Below are 16,367 nucleotides of genomic sequence, written 5' to 3'. Positions count from 1 at the left end.
AAAAAATCAAATAATCTATCCATATCATCTGTTTAAAATGGAACATACTAGACCCTCCTCTACCAGTTTATTCCTACATAAAACTCAAATTCCTAATCTTCGGCTTCAGGGCCCTCCAACAATTCTCTCCCTCCTGTACAGTTCTCACACACATTTCACTCCTTCCAAGCTAAATGTTCTGTATCTCACTTACAATATTCTCATCTACAACACACGGTTAAATATGAGAATCCCAGAAAACTTTCTTGAGACCAGAGAATCTTGGAGTATCGCTGGTGTGCTCACTTCCAAGGGAACAATAATGTCACTCCACAATACTTTAGACAACCTACATCTAGTTAACCATGAATTTGCACTAGGTCAGGAACTGAGGCTGCAAGTAGCTTGGTAGTTTTGATCTTGATCACAAGCAATATCAGAACAATATCAATAACAGTTCTTTACTGTGAAAAAGGGCAAGCAAAATTCTTGAGATTCCCTTAATTTTTTGGATAACTTAAAGCCTAACCCTAGCCAATAAAAGTTCTTTCATTATTTTTTTCCCATTAATACACCATTTCTTTTTCAGAATGTGTATATCGTACTATTTTTTTTTTCTTTCTCGGCTTTTGTTTCTTTCAGTTCTGCAAGGACACACATATCCAAAGACAAAATGAAGAGGGATGGTTTGTCTGATTGACTTTATCTGCCCAAAAGGTGGGAGCTGTGTGTGGCTAGAGAGTGAAGAAGCAAATGAGGAAATGAATCTCCTTACCGGGCTTCTCAGTTCAGGCACACTGGCTTGGTAGGTGAGAGGCCGGCAATCACGTGTGTGAGCCACTAACTCACAAGGAAGAAACATTGGCCCCAAATCATCCCCATCAAGTACATCGACCGTGAGGGTCACAGTGGTTGTCCTTCGTTGGTTAAGATTTTGAGCACGGTCCTAAGGGAGAAAAAATATTTTTTTAAAAAAATAATGGTTTAGAAACTACAGTATGGAATACATGTATTTCAACAAAACAGGTCAACAACTTACCCACTTAAGCTCCATGTAGGCAGGGAATATGTCTACCAACTGTGCTGCATTGTACTCTTCCACGCAATTAGTAGAGTGCTCAGCACACAGTAAATGCTAAGCTTAAGAATGTGTCAGTCAACTCCAGTTTACTGTACTCTCCCAAGTGCTTAGTTCAGTGCTCTGCACACAGTAAGCACTCAACAAATTCCATTGATGAGGATAAATTCATATTATTGATTGAATGTTTTTAAAATGCAATTTCTTAAAGGAGGCCAGAAGATATATCTTATTTGGAGGTCACCTTTTCATACCATGCGTTTGGTCCCTCCCAACTACAATGTTGCAAAAAATAGTCTGGGAACAGAAGTCTTTAAGTATGTATGCTCAGAGGTTACATAGTATACTTAGGCTTGTACATGGAAGGTATGTCGCCTCCTTACAAAACCTAAGATCCGGCATATGAATTCAGTGCCATTTTGGGACTGAGTGGCTGTTGAACACAAATCCCAGAAGCCCAAATTTGTGTGGTATTCTTAGAGGCCTTCCCTGATTAAGCTTCCATTTTATTTTCTCCCTTCTGTATCACACTGACTTGCTCCGTTCATTCACTGCCTCCCCACCTCCAGCCCCACTGAAATTATGTACACACCCATAATTCATTTATTTGTATTATTGTCTGCTTCCCCATCAAGACTCTAAGCTCACTGTGGGCAGGGAATGTATCTGTTATATTGTTATATTGTATTCTCACAAATGCTTAGTACCATGTTCTACACACCATAAGGACTCAATAAATACAATCGATGGATTGATATTCCTAGGATGCCTGCCCTCTGGGAAAGTGCTCTTGAAGAGAAAGAGCCTGCCATAACTTCTGGCCAAAAACACACTCCATGGACTTATAACTGAGGACTTCTGCCACACATTGGGGAGGAGCCTGGAGAACTTTGGCTCCTGTGTGCTTTTCCAGAATACCCTATGCCCTCTGATGAGAATTGAGCTTCAAAATAAAACTGTCTTCATTTGAGAATCTGATTAAGTTTCTTTATTATGTATTTGCATTAAGGGGGATCTTAATATTTTTATACTGTGCTAATTGATGTCTGTTATACTCTCCCAAATGCTTAGTGCCGTACTTGCACACAGTAAGCACTCAATAAAAATATGATTGACTGAAAAAAAAAGAATAGACATAAAGGAAGGATTTTGAGTACACAAAGAAAACTCCATAACATCAAGAATTATCATGGTGAATGATACAGAGGGAAGTGTATTTTTAAGAGATTTAAGGAATTAAGTTGAAGAAAAGTGAATTTTTAGGGGTTTTAAAAAAGTAGATACCTACCTCTCTAGGACACATTAGGGCTAGGTTCAAGGAAATAGATCAAATGAATCATTATGGTCATTTAACACTTGATTTTCAAAGACATATTTCAATTGACATTGGATGTCTTTGTTGATGTTAGCCTTTTATAAGAATTTCTAGGGTATGGAAAGTGTTGAAGAGTCTCTAGAGAGTCATCATTAAACTAAATTAATGTGAACCACCACCAATTTTTTAACTTGGTTCATCTGGCTCAAATAATGGTTGCCATCAATGAATAAAATTGGAAACGTAAGGACCCCAGTGAATTCAATTCATTTCATTAGTGCTTCCCTTAAAATAAAAACCAAAAAAACCCACTAAATCTGACCACAAAGAATAGGAAAATGCTATGAGTGTTTAAAATATCTTTCCCATATTGGGAAAACAATGATGAAATGGGGAAAGCAAAGCATAAACCCAAAAATTCAGTGGAACACTAAAATTATGAATCAGTGACTAAGATCTAAACATTTGTACTGTGGGAAAAGTGACACCACAGCAACATGCTCAAGACATTTAGGATTAATATAGTGAAGCTAAATCAATCAAATTTATTGAGCATTTACTCTATGGAGAGCACTATTCCAAATGCTTGGGAGAGTACAGTATAGGAGAGTTGGTACTCATGCTCCCTGACCACAAGAAGCTTAGATAAGCAAGGGGAAACAAAATAATGATAAACATATTATTCTGATCACTTGTTGGGGTCATAATGAGGCAACTAGAAGCTAGTGCCAAAATAGACTGATTATAATAATTATAGTGAAGCAGCGTGGCTCAGTGGAAAGAGCACGGGCTTGGGAGTCAGAGATCATGGGTTCGAATACCAGCTCTGCCACTTGCCAGATGTGTGACTGTGGGCAAGTCACTTCACTTCTCTGTGCCTCAGTGACCTCATCTGGAAAATGGGGATTAACTGTGAGCCCCACTTGGGACAACCTGATTCCCCTGTGTCTACCCCAGCGCTTAGAACAGTGCTCAGCACACAGTAAGCACTTAACAAATATCAACATTATTATTATTATTATGTGCCAGACACTGTACTAAGCACTGGAGTGGATACAGGCAAATTGGGCTAGACCCAGTCCCTAACCCCATGGGTCTCACAGTCTCATTTTATATATTTTACAGATGAAGTCTCTGAGGCCAAGTGAAGAGAAGTGGCTTGCCCAAGGTCACACAGCAGACATGTGGCAGAGCCAGAATTAGAACCCATGATCTGATTCCTAGGCCCATGCTCTATCCACTACATCAAACAGCTTCTCTGAGAAATTGGATTTTCAACTCTGGGTTAATGGAAGTTCAGGGTCCTTGCTTGAGGCTTAGAAGAACTCAGATTTCTGTGGTAGGGATACTTAACGGATACGGAATCTGAGGTATCCTGCTAAACCAGGATTAGAATTCAGGAGTCTTGATTCCTGGGCCTGTACTCTTTCCATAAGGCCATACTGCTTTCAAAAGCAAAACTGACATGATTTTCACTGCTAAGAATCATTAAAGAGATGCTGATGGGAAAGAAAGAAATCAAACTAGGTTGTGTTGTACTTTAACCCTGTCAAATGTTCCAATCTCAACTTCCAGTGCATAAAGTTGTTTAGAAAGTTAACCTCGATTGACTCAAAATACAGAAGCACTCCAGCTCTTCGCGATGGTCACTCATTCATTCAGTAAATAATATTTATTTAGTGCTTACTATGGGCAGAACACTCTACCAAGTGCTTAGGAAGTATAATTCAGCAATAAAGAGAGACAAACCCTGCCCACAATGGGTTTGCAGTACAGAAGAGGGGAGATAGACATCAAAACAAGTAAACAGGAATCAACATCATCAATATAAATAATTAGAATTAGAGATATATACACATAGAAACAAGTAAAGAGCATGGCTCAGTGGAAAGAGCACGGGCTTTGGAGTCAGAGGTCATGGGTTCGAATCCCAGCTCCGCCACTTGTCAGCTGTGTGACTGTGGGCAAGTCACTTCACTTCTCTGTGCCTCAGTTACCTCATCTGTAAAATGGGGATTAAGACTGTGAGCCCCACGTGGGACAACCTGATTCCCCTGTGTCTACCCCAGTGCTTAGAACAGTGCTCTGCACATAGTAAGCGCTTAACAAATACCAACATTATTATTATTATTAAACGTGCATTAATATAAATAAATATAATTATAGCTATGTACATATATACACAAGTGCTGTGGGGTGGGGGATAGAGCAAAAGGAGCGAGTTTGAGGACACGGAAGGGAGGGGGAGCTGAGGAAAAGAGGATCTTAGTTTGGGAAGACCTCCTGGAGGAGGTGAGCCTTCAGTAAGGCTTTGAAGGGGGGGAAGTGTGATTGGCAGATTTGAGAAGAGAAAGCAATCCAGGCCAGAGGTAGGACGTGGGCCAGGGGTTGACAGTGGGACAGATGAGAACGAGGCACAGTGAGAACGTTAGCACCAGAGAAGTGGCGTGTGCGGGCTGGGCTATAGAAGGAGAGAAGGGAGGTGAGATTGGAGGGGGTGAGGTGATGGAGAGCTTTGAAGCCAGAGTGAGGAGTTTTGGCTTCATGTGAAGGTTGATAGGCAATCACTGGAGGTTTTTGAGGAGGGGGTGACATGCCCAGAACGTTTCTGTGGAAGATAATTTGGGCAGAAGAGAGAAGTATAGGCTGAAGCGGGGAGAGACAGGAGTTTGGGAGGTCAGAAAGGAGGTTGATTTAGTAAACCGGTCAGGATAAGATGAGTGATTGCACTAACATGGTAGCAGTTTGGATGGAGAGGAAAGTGCACATCTTGGCGATGTTCTGAAGGTGAGACCAGCAGGCATTGTTGATGGATTGGATATGCGGGGTGAATGAGAGAGTAGAGTCAAGGATGACACCATGGTTGAGGGCTTGTGAGACAGGAAGGATGGCAGTGCTGTCCATAGTGATGGGAAATCAGAGAGAGGATAGGGTTTGGGAGAGAAGATAAGGAGCTCTGTCTTGGACATGTTGAGTTTTAGGTGTCGGGAGGACGTCAAAGTGGAGGTGTACTGAAGGCAGGAAGAGGTGCAAGCCTGGAGGGTGGGAGAAAGAAAAGGGGAGGAGATATAGATTTGGGTAGCATCTGCACAGAGATGATAGTTGAAGATGTGGCAGTGAATGAGTTCACCAAGGGAGTGAGTATAGATGGAAAGTAGAAACAAAAACTGACCCTTGAAGAACCCCTACAGTTAGGAGTTCATGCATATGGTCATTCATATCTATTCATTCAGAATCAATTCTTCAGGTAAAAATCAATACCTTTATCAAGATATACAAAAAAGTGATTAGCACAATAATTTATACACAGTAGAAACTCAATAAATTCAACTGATGGAAAAAGAAGAGACATGTTTATTTATCTTCTCTGAAATATACAGTCGATATATTCTGTTTCCAGCCTCAGTCAACAGAATAGAACCAAGGGCTATTTTTTATTAGTTTATCAGAGGTAATGATTTTGAAAATCCATTCCCTTTTAAGAAAGCAATGTGGGGAAAACTTATGTAGGGTTCAATGGTGAGGGATTGAAGACAATAATAAATATCTCCACCTGATTACAAGTGACATTTGGTGTAAACAATTACCCCAAGTGGTAAACATAAATGTTCTTGTCATACAGATTTTTCTTGCCGTCAAACTTCATTTGGTAAAGTGATGAATGAAGAATATAGTAAAGGATGACAATTGTTATGGGGACTCAACAACAATAGCTGAAGAAAATATTTGAAGTCAATTCTAACCACGTAGACTTGGGGCAAGAGGAGACCTAGATCTTGGTGTTGCAGTTGGGGGTGGGTTGTTTGTTTTGTTGTTTTTTTTTTTTTTTTGCAGGGGGGAGGGGTGTATGTGTGTGTGTGTGTGTCTGTGTGCCTGTGTGTTTGTGAAATAATAATAACTGTGGAATTTGTTAAGCGCTTATTATATTCCAGGCCCTGCACTAAGTGTTAGGGAAGATACAAGTAAATTGGGTTGGACACAGTCCTGTCCCTCATGTAGCTTACAATTTTACAGATGAGGTAACTGAGGCTCAGAGAAGTTAACTGACTTGCCCAAGGTCACATAGCAAAGTGGTGAATCTAGGATTAGAACCCAGGTCCTCTGACTCCTAAGCCTTTGCTCTATCCACTAGGCCAAGCTGCTTCTTCTAAAGGTATACATGAAATATTATGTTCCCTCACTAGAAATAGAAACCAGGCTGGATTGGTGAAAGTGTCAAATTCTGACCACCAAAGAACCTGGGGGCGTTGGGGGGAGGGTGAGTGTGAGTGTGTATGTTTGGGGGGTGTTTAAACAAGAGCAAAGTGTACCAATTTTCAGAAGGTATTTCTAATATTTGGAGGTTCCATTTTCAAATATTTAATTTACCTAAATGGTTAAATTCAGCTGCCAGGCAACCTTTTAGGTACACATATTAAATGTGATTTCACTATATTATCAGGGATTTGCAGCACAGAAAAAAAAATACACGCTAATTAGAATTGTCCAGAACAGCTTGGCAATAATTCAGTTACTTCAGAATAGAGGGGCATTTATCTTGCTTCTGCTCACCAGTGACGGATAGAATATCATCTACTCCATAGCTCTGGGTTTGCTTAAATGGAAGTGTTTTTTTAATTGTCTTGTTTTTATATTAAAATATCAACATGCCTCTTGGCTCAACACCTAAAGTTACACTGGCTTATAGGGTCACCCTTACTTCTTGTTTTCCTTGGATATTGAAACAAAATAGTCTGCCAGTAGGCAGGTAGATTGGAATTGATTTGCTTCACACTCCCTCATTTTTTAAATTTTTACACCTTGAACAATGTAAAATTATGTGAACTACTGGTGATAGGACAATGCCATTTATAGAGAGATAATTTTCATATAGATTTGGCAGGAAAGTGAAATTACGCTGGAAATTTATCCAGCTATTTAATGGTTTATCAATCTGGAGGCACCATTCGGGATGTTAGAAACATTTTCCAAAACAACCAAAATTTCCAGTGGTTTATAGAATTGATCCCTCTAAATAATCAAGTCTCTTATTGGGCACTTTGAAAAAAATTATAAAATTATTTTGCATTTTAGCATGTGAGATTTTAAATACATACCTTAGAATAAATACTATTGAATGAATGAATAAAAAATGTAGCCTTCAAAAATTACTGTGACTATCCAAATGGAGATTTCTAATCCTCACCAATAAATCAGGCCCCATTATATATAATCTCAATTCTTATTCATTCATTCTTCCATTCAAACATATTTATTGAGTACTTTCTGTGTGCAGAGCACTGTGCTAAGCACTTTGAAAGTACAATGCAGCAATAGAGAATCCCAGCCCACACTGGGCTCTCAGTCTAGAGAGAGCAGAGACAGACATCAATACAAGTAAAGAGGCATCGATATAAATAGAGTTACAGATATATACAAATATACATAAGTGCTGTGGGATGGGGTGAGGAGGGAGAGCAAAGGGAGCGAGTTGAGGTGATATGAGGGGAGGTGAGCAGAGGAAAAGTAGGGCTTAGTCTGGGAAGACCTCTTGGAAAAGGTGTGCCTTCACTAGGGCTTTAAAGGTGGGAAGAGTGATGGTCTGGAGAATTGGAGGAGAAAGGTCATTCCCGGCCAGATGTAGGATGTGGACCAGGACTTGGCAGTGAGACAGGTAAGACTGAGGCACAGTGAGAATGTTAGCACAAGAGGAACAGAGTGAGCAGGCTGGGATGTAGAAGGAAAGAAGGGAGGTGAGATACGAGGGGGCAAGGTGGTGGAGAGCTTTAAAGCCAATGTAGTGAGGAGCTTTTGTTTGATACAGATGTGGATAGGCCACCCTTGGAGATTTTTGTGGAGGGGGGTGATACGCCCTGAACGTTTCTCGAGAAAGATAATCTGGTCAGTGGAGTGAAGTTATAGACTGCAGTGGGGAGAGGCAGGAGATTGGGTGGTCAGAAAGGAGGCTGATGCAGTAATCCAGTTGTGATAAGATGATAAGCAGTGTGGCCTAGAGGAAAAATCCCAGACTTCATTCATTCAATAGTATTTATTGAGCGCTTACTATGTGCAGAGCACTGTACTAAGCGCTTGGGATGAACAAGTCGGAAACAGATAGAGACAGTCCCTGCCGTTTGACGGGCTTACAGTCTAATCGGGGGAGATGGACAGGCAAGAACAATGGCAATAAATAGAGTCGAGGGGAAGAACATTTCGTAAAAACAATGGCAACTAAATAGAATCAAGGCGATGTACAATTCATTAACAAAATAAATAGGGTAATGAAAATATATACAGTTGAGCGGACGAGTACAGTGCTGTGGGGATGGGAAGGGAGAGGTGGAGGAGCAGGGGGAAAAGGGGGTTTAGCTGCGGAAAGGTAAAGGGGGGGTGGCAGAGGGAGTAGAGGGAGAAGAGGAGCTCAGTCGGGGAACGCCTCTTGGAGGAGGTGAGTTTTAGGTAGGGTTTTGAAGAGGGGAAGAGAATCAGTTTGGCGGAGGTGAGGAGGGAGGGCGTTCCAGGACCGCGGGGGGACGTGGCCCAGGGGTCGACGGCGGGATTGGCGAGACCGAGGGACGGTGAGGAGGTGGGCGGCGGAGGAGCGGAGCGTGCGGGGTGGGTGGTAGAAAGAGAGAAGGGAGGAGAGGTAGGAAGGGGCAAGGTGATGGAGAGCCTTGAAGCCTAGAGTGAGGAGTTTTTGTTTGGAGCGGAGGTTGATAGGCAACCACTGGAGTTGTTTAAGAAGGGGAGTGACATGCCCAGATCGTTTCTGCAGGAAGATGAGCCGGGCAGCGGAGTGAAGAACAGACTGGAGCGGGGCGAGAGAGGAGGAAGGGAGGTCAGAGAGAAGGCTGACACAGTAGTCTAGCCGGGATATAACGAGAGCCTGTAACAGTAAGGTAGCCGTCTGGGTGGAGAGGAAAGGGCGGATCTTGGCGATATTGTAAAGGTGAAACCAGCAGGTCTTGGTAACGGATAGGATGTGTGGGGTGAACGAGAGAGACGAGTCAAGGATAACATCGAGATTGCGGGCCTGAGAGACGGGAAGGATGGTCGTGCCATCCACGGTGATAGAGAAGTCTGGGAGAGGACCGGGTTTGGGAGGGAAGATGAGGAGCTCAGTCTTGCTCATGTTGAGTTTTAGGTGGCGGGCCGACATCCAGGTGGAGACATCCTGGAGGCAGGAGGAGATGCGAGCCTGAAGGGAGGGGAAGAGGACGGGGCGGAGATGTAGATCTGCATGTCATCTGCGTAGAGATGGTAGTCAAAGCCGTGAGAGCGAATGAGTTCACCGAGGGAGTGAGTGTAAATGGAGAACAGAAGAGGGCCAAGAACTGACCCTTGAGGAACTCCAACAGTTAAAGGATGGGAGGGGGAGGAGGCTCCAGCAAAGGAGACCGAGAATGACCGGCCAGAGAGGTAAGAGGAGAACCAGCAGAGGACAGAGTCCGTGAAGCCAAGGCAGAGGTCATGGGTTCTAATCCCGACTCCGCCACTTATCATCTGTGTGACTTTGGGCAAGTCACTTCCCTTCTCCGAGACTTAGTTACCTCATCTGTAAAATGGGGATTAAAACTGTGAGCCCCCTGTGGGACAACCTGATTACTCTCTCTCTACAACAGCACTTATAACAGTGCTTGGCACATAGTAAGCACTTAAATGCATTATTATTATTATTATTATTATAAGTGATTGTATTAACATGGCACCAGTTTGGATAGAGAGGAAAGGGTGAATCTTGATGATGTTGTGAAGGTGAGACAGACTGGATTAGGTGACAGATTGGATATGTGGGTTGAATAAGAGAGCAGAGTCAAGGATGACACCAAGGTTAAGGGCTTTTGAAATGGGAAGGACAGTGGTGCCATCTACAGAGACGGGAAAGTATGGGAGAGGGCAGGGTTTGGGAGGGAAGATAAGGAGCTCTGTCTTGGACCTGTTGAGTTTGAGGTGGTGGGAGGACACCCAAGTAGACATGTCCTGAAGGCAGGAGGAGATGCGAGCCTGGAGGGAGGGAGAGAAAACAGGGGAGGAGATGTAGATTTGGGTGTCATCCCCACAGAGATGGTAGTTGAAGCCGTGGGAGCAAACAAGTTCTCCAAGGGAATGAGTGTAGATGTAGAAAAGAACCAAGAACTGAACCTTAAGGCACCAAGACAGTTAGGGGATAATAATAATAATAATAATTATGGTATTTGTTAAGTGCTTACTATGTGCACTTAGAAACACGGTTCTAAGTGCTGGGGTAGATACAAGCAAATCAGGTTGGACACAGTCCTTGTCCCATGTGGGGGTCACACTTTCAATCCCCATTTTACAAATGAGGTAAATGAGGCACAGAGAAGTTAAGTGTTTTGCCCAAGGTCACTCAGCAGACAAGTGGTGGAGCCAAGATTAGAACCCACGTCCTCTGACTTCCAAGCCTAAGCTCTTTCCATTAAGCCATGATACTTCTCTATGGGAGAGGGAGGAGGAATCCGCAAAGGAGACTGAGAATGAACAGCCAGAGAGATAAGAGGAGAACCAGGAGAGGATGGAGTCAGTGAAGCCAAGGTAGGATAACATATAGAGAGCAACATGGCTCAGTGGAAAGAGCCCGGGCTTAGAAGTCAGAGGTCATGGGTTCAAATCCCAGCTCTGCCATTTGTCAGCTGTGTGACTATGGGAAAGTCACTTAACTTCTATGTGCCTCCGTTACCTCATCTGTAAAATGGGGATTAATTGTGAGCCTCACATGAGACATCCTGATTACCCTGTATCTACCCCTGCGCTTAGAGCAGTGCTCTGCACGTAGTAAACGCTTAACAAATACCAACATTATTATATTAAGGAGAAGGGGATGGTCCACAGTGTCACAGAAGAACATTAACTTTTAAAAAGCATAACTACTGATTTCTGCCAATATACTTTCTTAAGTAATAAATGAATCTTTGCTAGGCTGCAGAAAGTTCTTAATAACTGGAATAAAAAGATCCTATAAGAGAATTGTTTCTAGACTTGTGAGCCCGTTTCTAGACTGTGAGCCCGTTGTTGGGTAGGGATTGTCTCTATTTGTTGCTGAATTGTACTTTCCAACCGTTTAGTATAGCATTCCGCATATAGTAATTGCTCAATAAATGATTGTAAGAACGAATGAAGAATCGTTCATTTATATGTTTACATTGGTTATATGATATGCTTTGTATAAATGTGTGTATACATGGGTGGGTAACTACATTTATGCAAATTTTCATGTCTTATGTTGATCAAGATTTGAACAAGAATCATTTCATTGTTACTATTCTGTGAAAACAAGTTTGGCTGCCTGCCCTCTAAATGACTCCTAATGATTTTTAGGAGGAAGCCTTGAAGAGAAAAGTACTGAAGAGTTGATACAGAAGAGTTAGCTCCCAGCAGGACTCCTACAGATACTTTAAAGAAAATCTTGTGGCAGAACACAGGGTTTCATCCCTAAGCAAGTTTCTGGGACCATTCATTCATTCAATAGTATTTACTAAGCGCTTACTATGTGCAGAGCACTGTACTAAGCACTTGGGATGAACAAGTCGGCAACAGATACAGTCCCTGCCGTTTGACGGGCTTACAGTCTAATCGGGGGAGATGGACAGACAAGAACAATGGCAATAAATAGAGTCAAGGGGAAGAACATCTCGTAAAAACAATGGCAACTAAATAGAATCAAGGCGATGTACAATTCATTAACAAAATAAATAGGGTAATGAAAATATATACAGTTGAGCGGACGAGTACAGTGCTGTGGGGATGGGAAGGGAGAGGTGGAGGAGCAGAGGGAAAAGGGGAAAAAGAGGGTTTAGCTGCGGAGTGGTAAAGGGGGGGTGGCAGAGGGAGTAGAGGGAGAAGAGGAGCTCAGTCTGGGAAGGCTTCTTGGAGGAGGTGAGTTTTAAGTAGGGACCATAAAGAGTTTTAAGAGTTTTAAGACCATAAAGAGAGATAATTCTCCTTAGTGTTCTGGAGGAAAGCGGAAAGAGACCATAAGACCAAGTGAACCTGATCATACTAATAATCCATCCAGCCTAAGATTCTGTCTGTAAAAGGGCCAACAAGACATTAAAGACCAGGAGAGAATTTAGGAAGGGGAGACGGCACAATTTGAACACAGAAGAGGGAAGTTTTCACATTATAATACTAATGACTGAGAGTAGAAATCTTCTGGTCAAGGACTGAGTCACATGTGGTTTGGAACCCTCTTTAGAGCAAGGCTCTGGGATTTGCCCTGCCAATGGTGCCCAGACCAGGCTCTCCCAGGGCCTCTGGACACCGTTGTCTGAAGCCTACTTTTCCAAATTTTATAACATTTTAACTAAAGAATGATTGCCCGGAGGATACTGGGCAAAATCAGAAGCAGTGCGGCCTAGTGGGGAGAGCATGGACCCCAGTCAGAAGGACATGGGTTCTAATCCCAGGTGTGCCACTTGTCTGCTGTGTGAACTTGGGCAAGTCACCTAATTTCTCTGTGCCTCCATTACCTCATCTGTAAAATGGGGATTATGACTGTGAGCCCCATGTTGGATATGGATTGTATCCACCATGGTTACCTTGTGTCTAATCCAGCACTTAGAACACTGCCTGGCATATAGTAAGCGCTTAACAAATAGCATTAAAAAAAGAAGGATTCACACATCCAAATATGGTTCATCTAATTATCCTGACACTGTTGTCTTGGTTTGTTGACTATGTTACTTGCTGTTTGCCATCCATTTCTACCCCCACTTATACTGTGAGCCTTGGGTGGGAGAGGGCCTGGTCCTAATTTATTCTATTTGCATATATCCCAGTGCTTAAGCAACATGCCCACTGACAGGAAATAAATCTTTCAAGGTAATTTGTGAACCCTACTGGGTTAGGAACTGAGATACAAAACAAATGGGACACAGGGAAGAACGGGGTGATGGTTGCTTTCCATGATATCAATCATAAAATTTAGTAATGTACCAACCGATATTCTCAAACTTCCCCTCTACATCCCCCTTTCCCTCTAGTAACCCATTTTGGACCACACATCTATGTATTTCTCCTGATTCATCTTGATCTTGTTGTTTTCTTTCTGCAAAGCGCCCTACGGTAACTAATCCTGTATTCTTACCCCTGCTGAGTGAAGAATTGTTTCCTTTTTTAAAGTGTCAATGAATTTCACTTAATTTGAGTTATCATAACTATTAATGAACAACAATCCCCTGTATGCTCAACACATCCCATTTATAGAGACAGTCACAGAGAAGCAGTGTGCACAGTGAAAAAACACAAGACTGAGAGTCCAGGAGAACTGGATTTTAATCCCAGCTCTGTCCCTTGCCTGCTATGTGACCTTGGTGTGTCACTTAACATTTCTGTGCCATAGTTTCTTCATTTACAAAATGAGAATTAAATAACTTTTCTTCTTTTTTGGACTTTGGGATAAGGACTGTGTTTAATCTGTATTGTATCTGTCTATCTCAGCACTAATCACAATGCTTGGTACATAAGTGCTTAATGTAACAATTATTATTACTAATATTTTCATGATTTTAAAGGCTTCAATCATGAACCTAATGGGCCTCACTTTTACTAAGTGAAGGAACCTAACCCTTTCAATCTACTACGATAAGGAGACATCTCCATTTACCTGGCCATGTTGGCTTCTCCAACCCTAAGACCCTAAGAGATGCTGATGGGAAAGAAAGAAATCAAACTAGGTTGTGTTGTACTTTAACCCTGTCAAATGTTCCAATCTCAACTTCCAGTGCATAAAGTTGTTTAGAAAGTTAACCTCGATTGACTCAAAATACAGAAGCACTCCAGCTCTTCGCGATGGTCACTCATTCATTCAGTAAATAATATTTATTTAGTGCTTACTATGGGCAGAACACTCTACCAAGTGCTTAGGAAGTATAATTCAGCAATAAAGAGAGACAAACCCTGCCCACAATGGGTTTGCAGTACAGAAGAGGGGAGATAGACATCAAAACAAGTAAACAGGAATCAACATCATCAATATAAATAATTAGAATTAGAGATATATACACATAGAAACAAGTAAAGAGCATGGCTCAGTGGAAAGAGCACGGGCTTTGGAGTCAGAGGTCATGGGTTCGAATCCCAGCTCCGCCACTTGTCAGCTGTGTGACTGTGGGCAAGTCACTTCACTTCTCTGTGCCTCAGTTACCTCATCTGTAAAATGGGGATTAAGACTGTGAGCCCCACGTGGGACAACCTGATTCCCCTGTGTCTACCCCAGTGCTTAGAACAGTGCTCTGCACATAGTAAGCGCTTAACAAATACCAACATTATTATTATTATTAAACGTGCATTAATATAAATAAATATAATTATAGCTATGTACATATATACACAAGTGCTGTGGGGTGGGGGATAGAGCAAAAGGAGCGAGTTTGAGGACACGGAAGGGAGGGGAGCTGAGGAAAAGAGGATCTTAGTTTGGGAAGACCTCCTGGAGGAGGTGAGCCTTCAGTAAGGCTTTGAAGGGGGGAAGTGTGATTGGCAGATTTGAGAAGAGAAAGCAATCCAGGCCAGAGGTAGGACGTGGGCCAGGGGTTGACAGTGGGACAGATGAGAACGAGGCACAGTGAGAACGTTAGCACCAGAGAAGTGGCGTGTGCGGGCTGGGCTATAGAAGGAGAGAAGGGAGGTGAGATTGGAGGGGGTGAGGTGATGGAGAGCTTTGAAGCCAGAGTGAGGAGTTTTGGCTTCATGTGAAGGTTGATAGGCAATCACTGGAGGTTTTTGAGGAGGGGGTGACATGCCCAGAACGTTTCTGTGGAAGATAATTTGGGCAGAAGAGAGAAGTATAGGCTGAAGCGGGGAGAGACAGGAGTTTGGGAGGTCAGAAAGGAGGTTGATTTAGTAAACCGGTCAGGATAAGATGAGTGATTGCACTAACATGGTAGCAGTTTGGATGGAGAGGAAAGTGCACATCTTGGCGATGTTCTGAAGGTGAGACCAGCAGGCATTGTTGATGGATTGGATATGCGGGGTGAATGAGAGAGTAGAGTCAAGGATGACACCATGGTTGAGGGCTTGTGAGACAGGAAGGATGGCAGTGCTGTCCATAGTGATGGGAAATCAGAGAGAGGATAGGGTTTGGGAGAGAAGATAAGGAGCTCTGTCTTGGACATGTTGAGTTTTAGGTGTCGGGAGGACGTCAAAGTGGAGGTGTACTGAAGGCAGGAAGAGGTGCAAGCCTGGAGGGTGGGAGAAAGAAAAGGGGAGGAGATATAGATTTGGGTAGCATCTGCACAGAGATGATAGTTGAAGATGTGGCAGTGAATGAGTTCACCAAGGGAGTGAGTATAGATGGAAAGTAGAAACAAAAACTGACCCTTGAAGAACCCCTACAGTTAGGAGTTCATGCATATGGTCATTCATATCTATTCATTCAGAATCAATTCTTCAGGTAAAAATCAATACCTTTATCAAGATATACAAAAAAGTGATTAGCACAATAATTTATACACAGTAGAAACTCAATAAATTCAACTGATGGAAAAAGAAGAGACATGTTTATTTATCTTCTCTGAAATATACAGTCGATATATTCTGTTTCCAGCCTCAGTCAACAGAATAGAACCAAGGGCTATTTTTTATTAGTTTATCAGAGGTAATGATTTTGAAAATCCATTCCCTTTTAAGAAAGCAATGTGGGGAAAACTTATGTAGGGTTCAATGGTGAGGGATTGAAGACAATAATAAATATCTCCACCTGATTACAAGTGACATTTGGTGTAAACAATTACCCCAAGTGGTAAACATAAATGTTCTTGTCATACAGATTTTTCTTGCCGTCAAACTTCATTTGGTAAAGTGATGAATGAAGAATATAGTAAAGGATGACAATTGTTATGGGGACTCAACAACAATAGCTGAAGAAAATATTTGAAGTCAATTCTAACCACGTAGACTTGGGGCAAGAGGAGACCTAGATCTTGGTGTTGCAGTTGGGGGTGGGTTGTTTGTTTTGTTGTTTTTTTTTTTTTTTGCAGGGGGGAGGGGTGTATGTGT

At 42.3% G+C, this 16,367-nt stretch overlaps 1 protein-coding gene across 1 annotated transcript in view; it reads right to left on the bottom strand.

Annotated features, from left to right (window-relative positions):
* PCDH15 (protocadherin related 15) overlaps positions 1–16,367 on the bottom strand; it is a 913,479-nt gene that overhangs the window by 440,656 nt on the left and 456,456 nt on the right. The window contains exon 9 of the mRNA XM_029061331.2: positions 755–925. Within this exon, the coding sequence (XP_028917164.1) occupies positions 755–925 (171 nt within the window). The remainder of the gene's footprint in view (positions 1–754; positions 926–16,367) is intronic.

Source organism: Ornithorhynchus anatinus, chromosome 3 (genome assembly GCF_004115215.2).
Source record: "Ornithorhynchus anatinus isolate Pmale09 chromosome 3, mOrnAna1.pri.v4, whole genome shotgun sequence".
Lineage (NCBI taxonomy): Eukaryota > Metazoa > Chordata > Mammalia > Monotremata > Ornithorhynchidae > Ornithorhynchus > Ornithorhynchus anatinus.
This window is presented reverse-complemented; position numbering and strand designations above follow the sequence as displayed.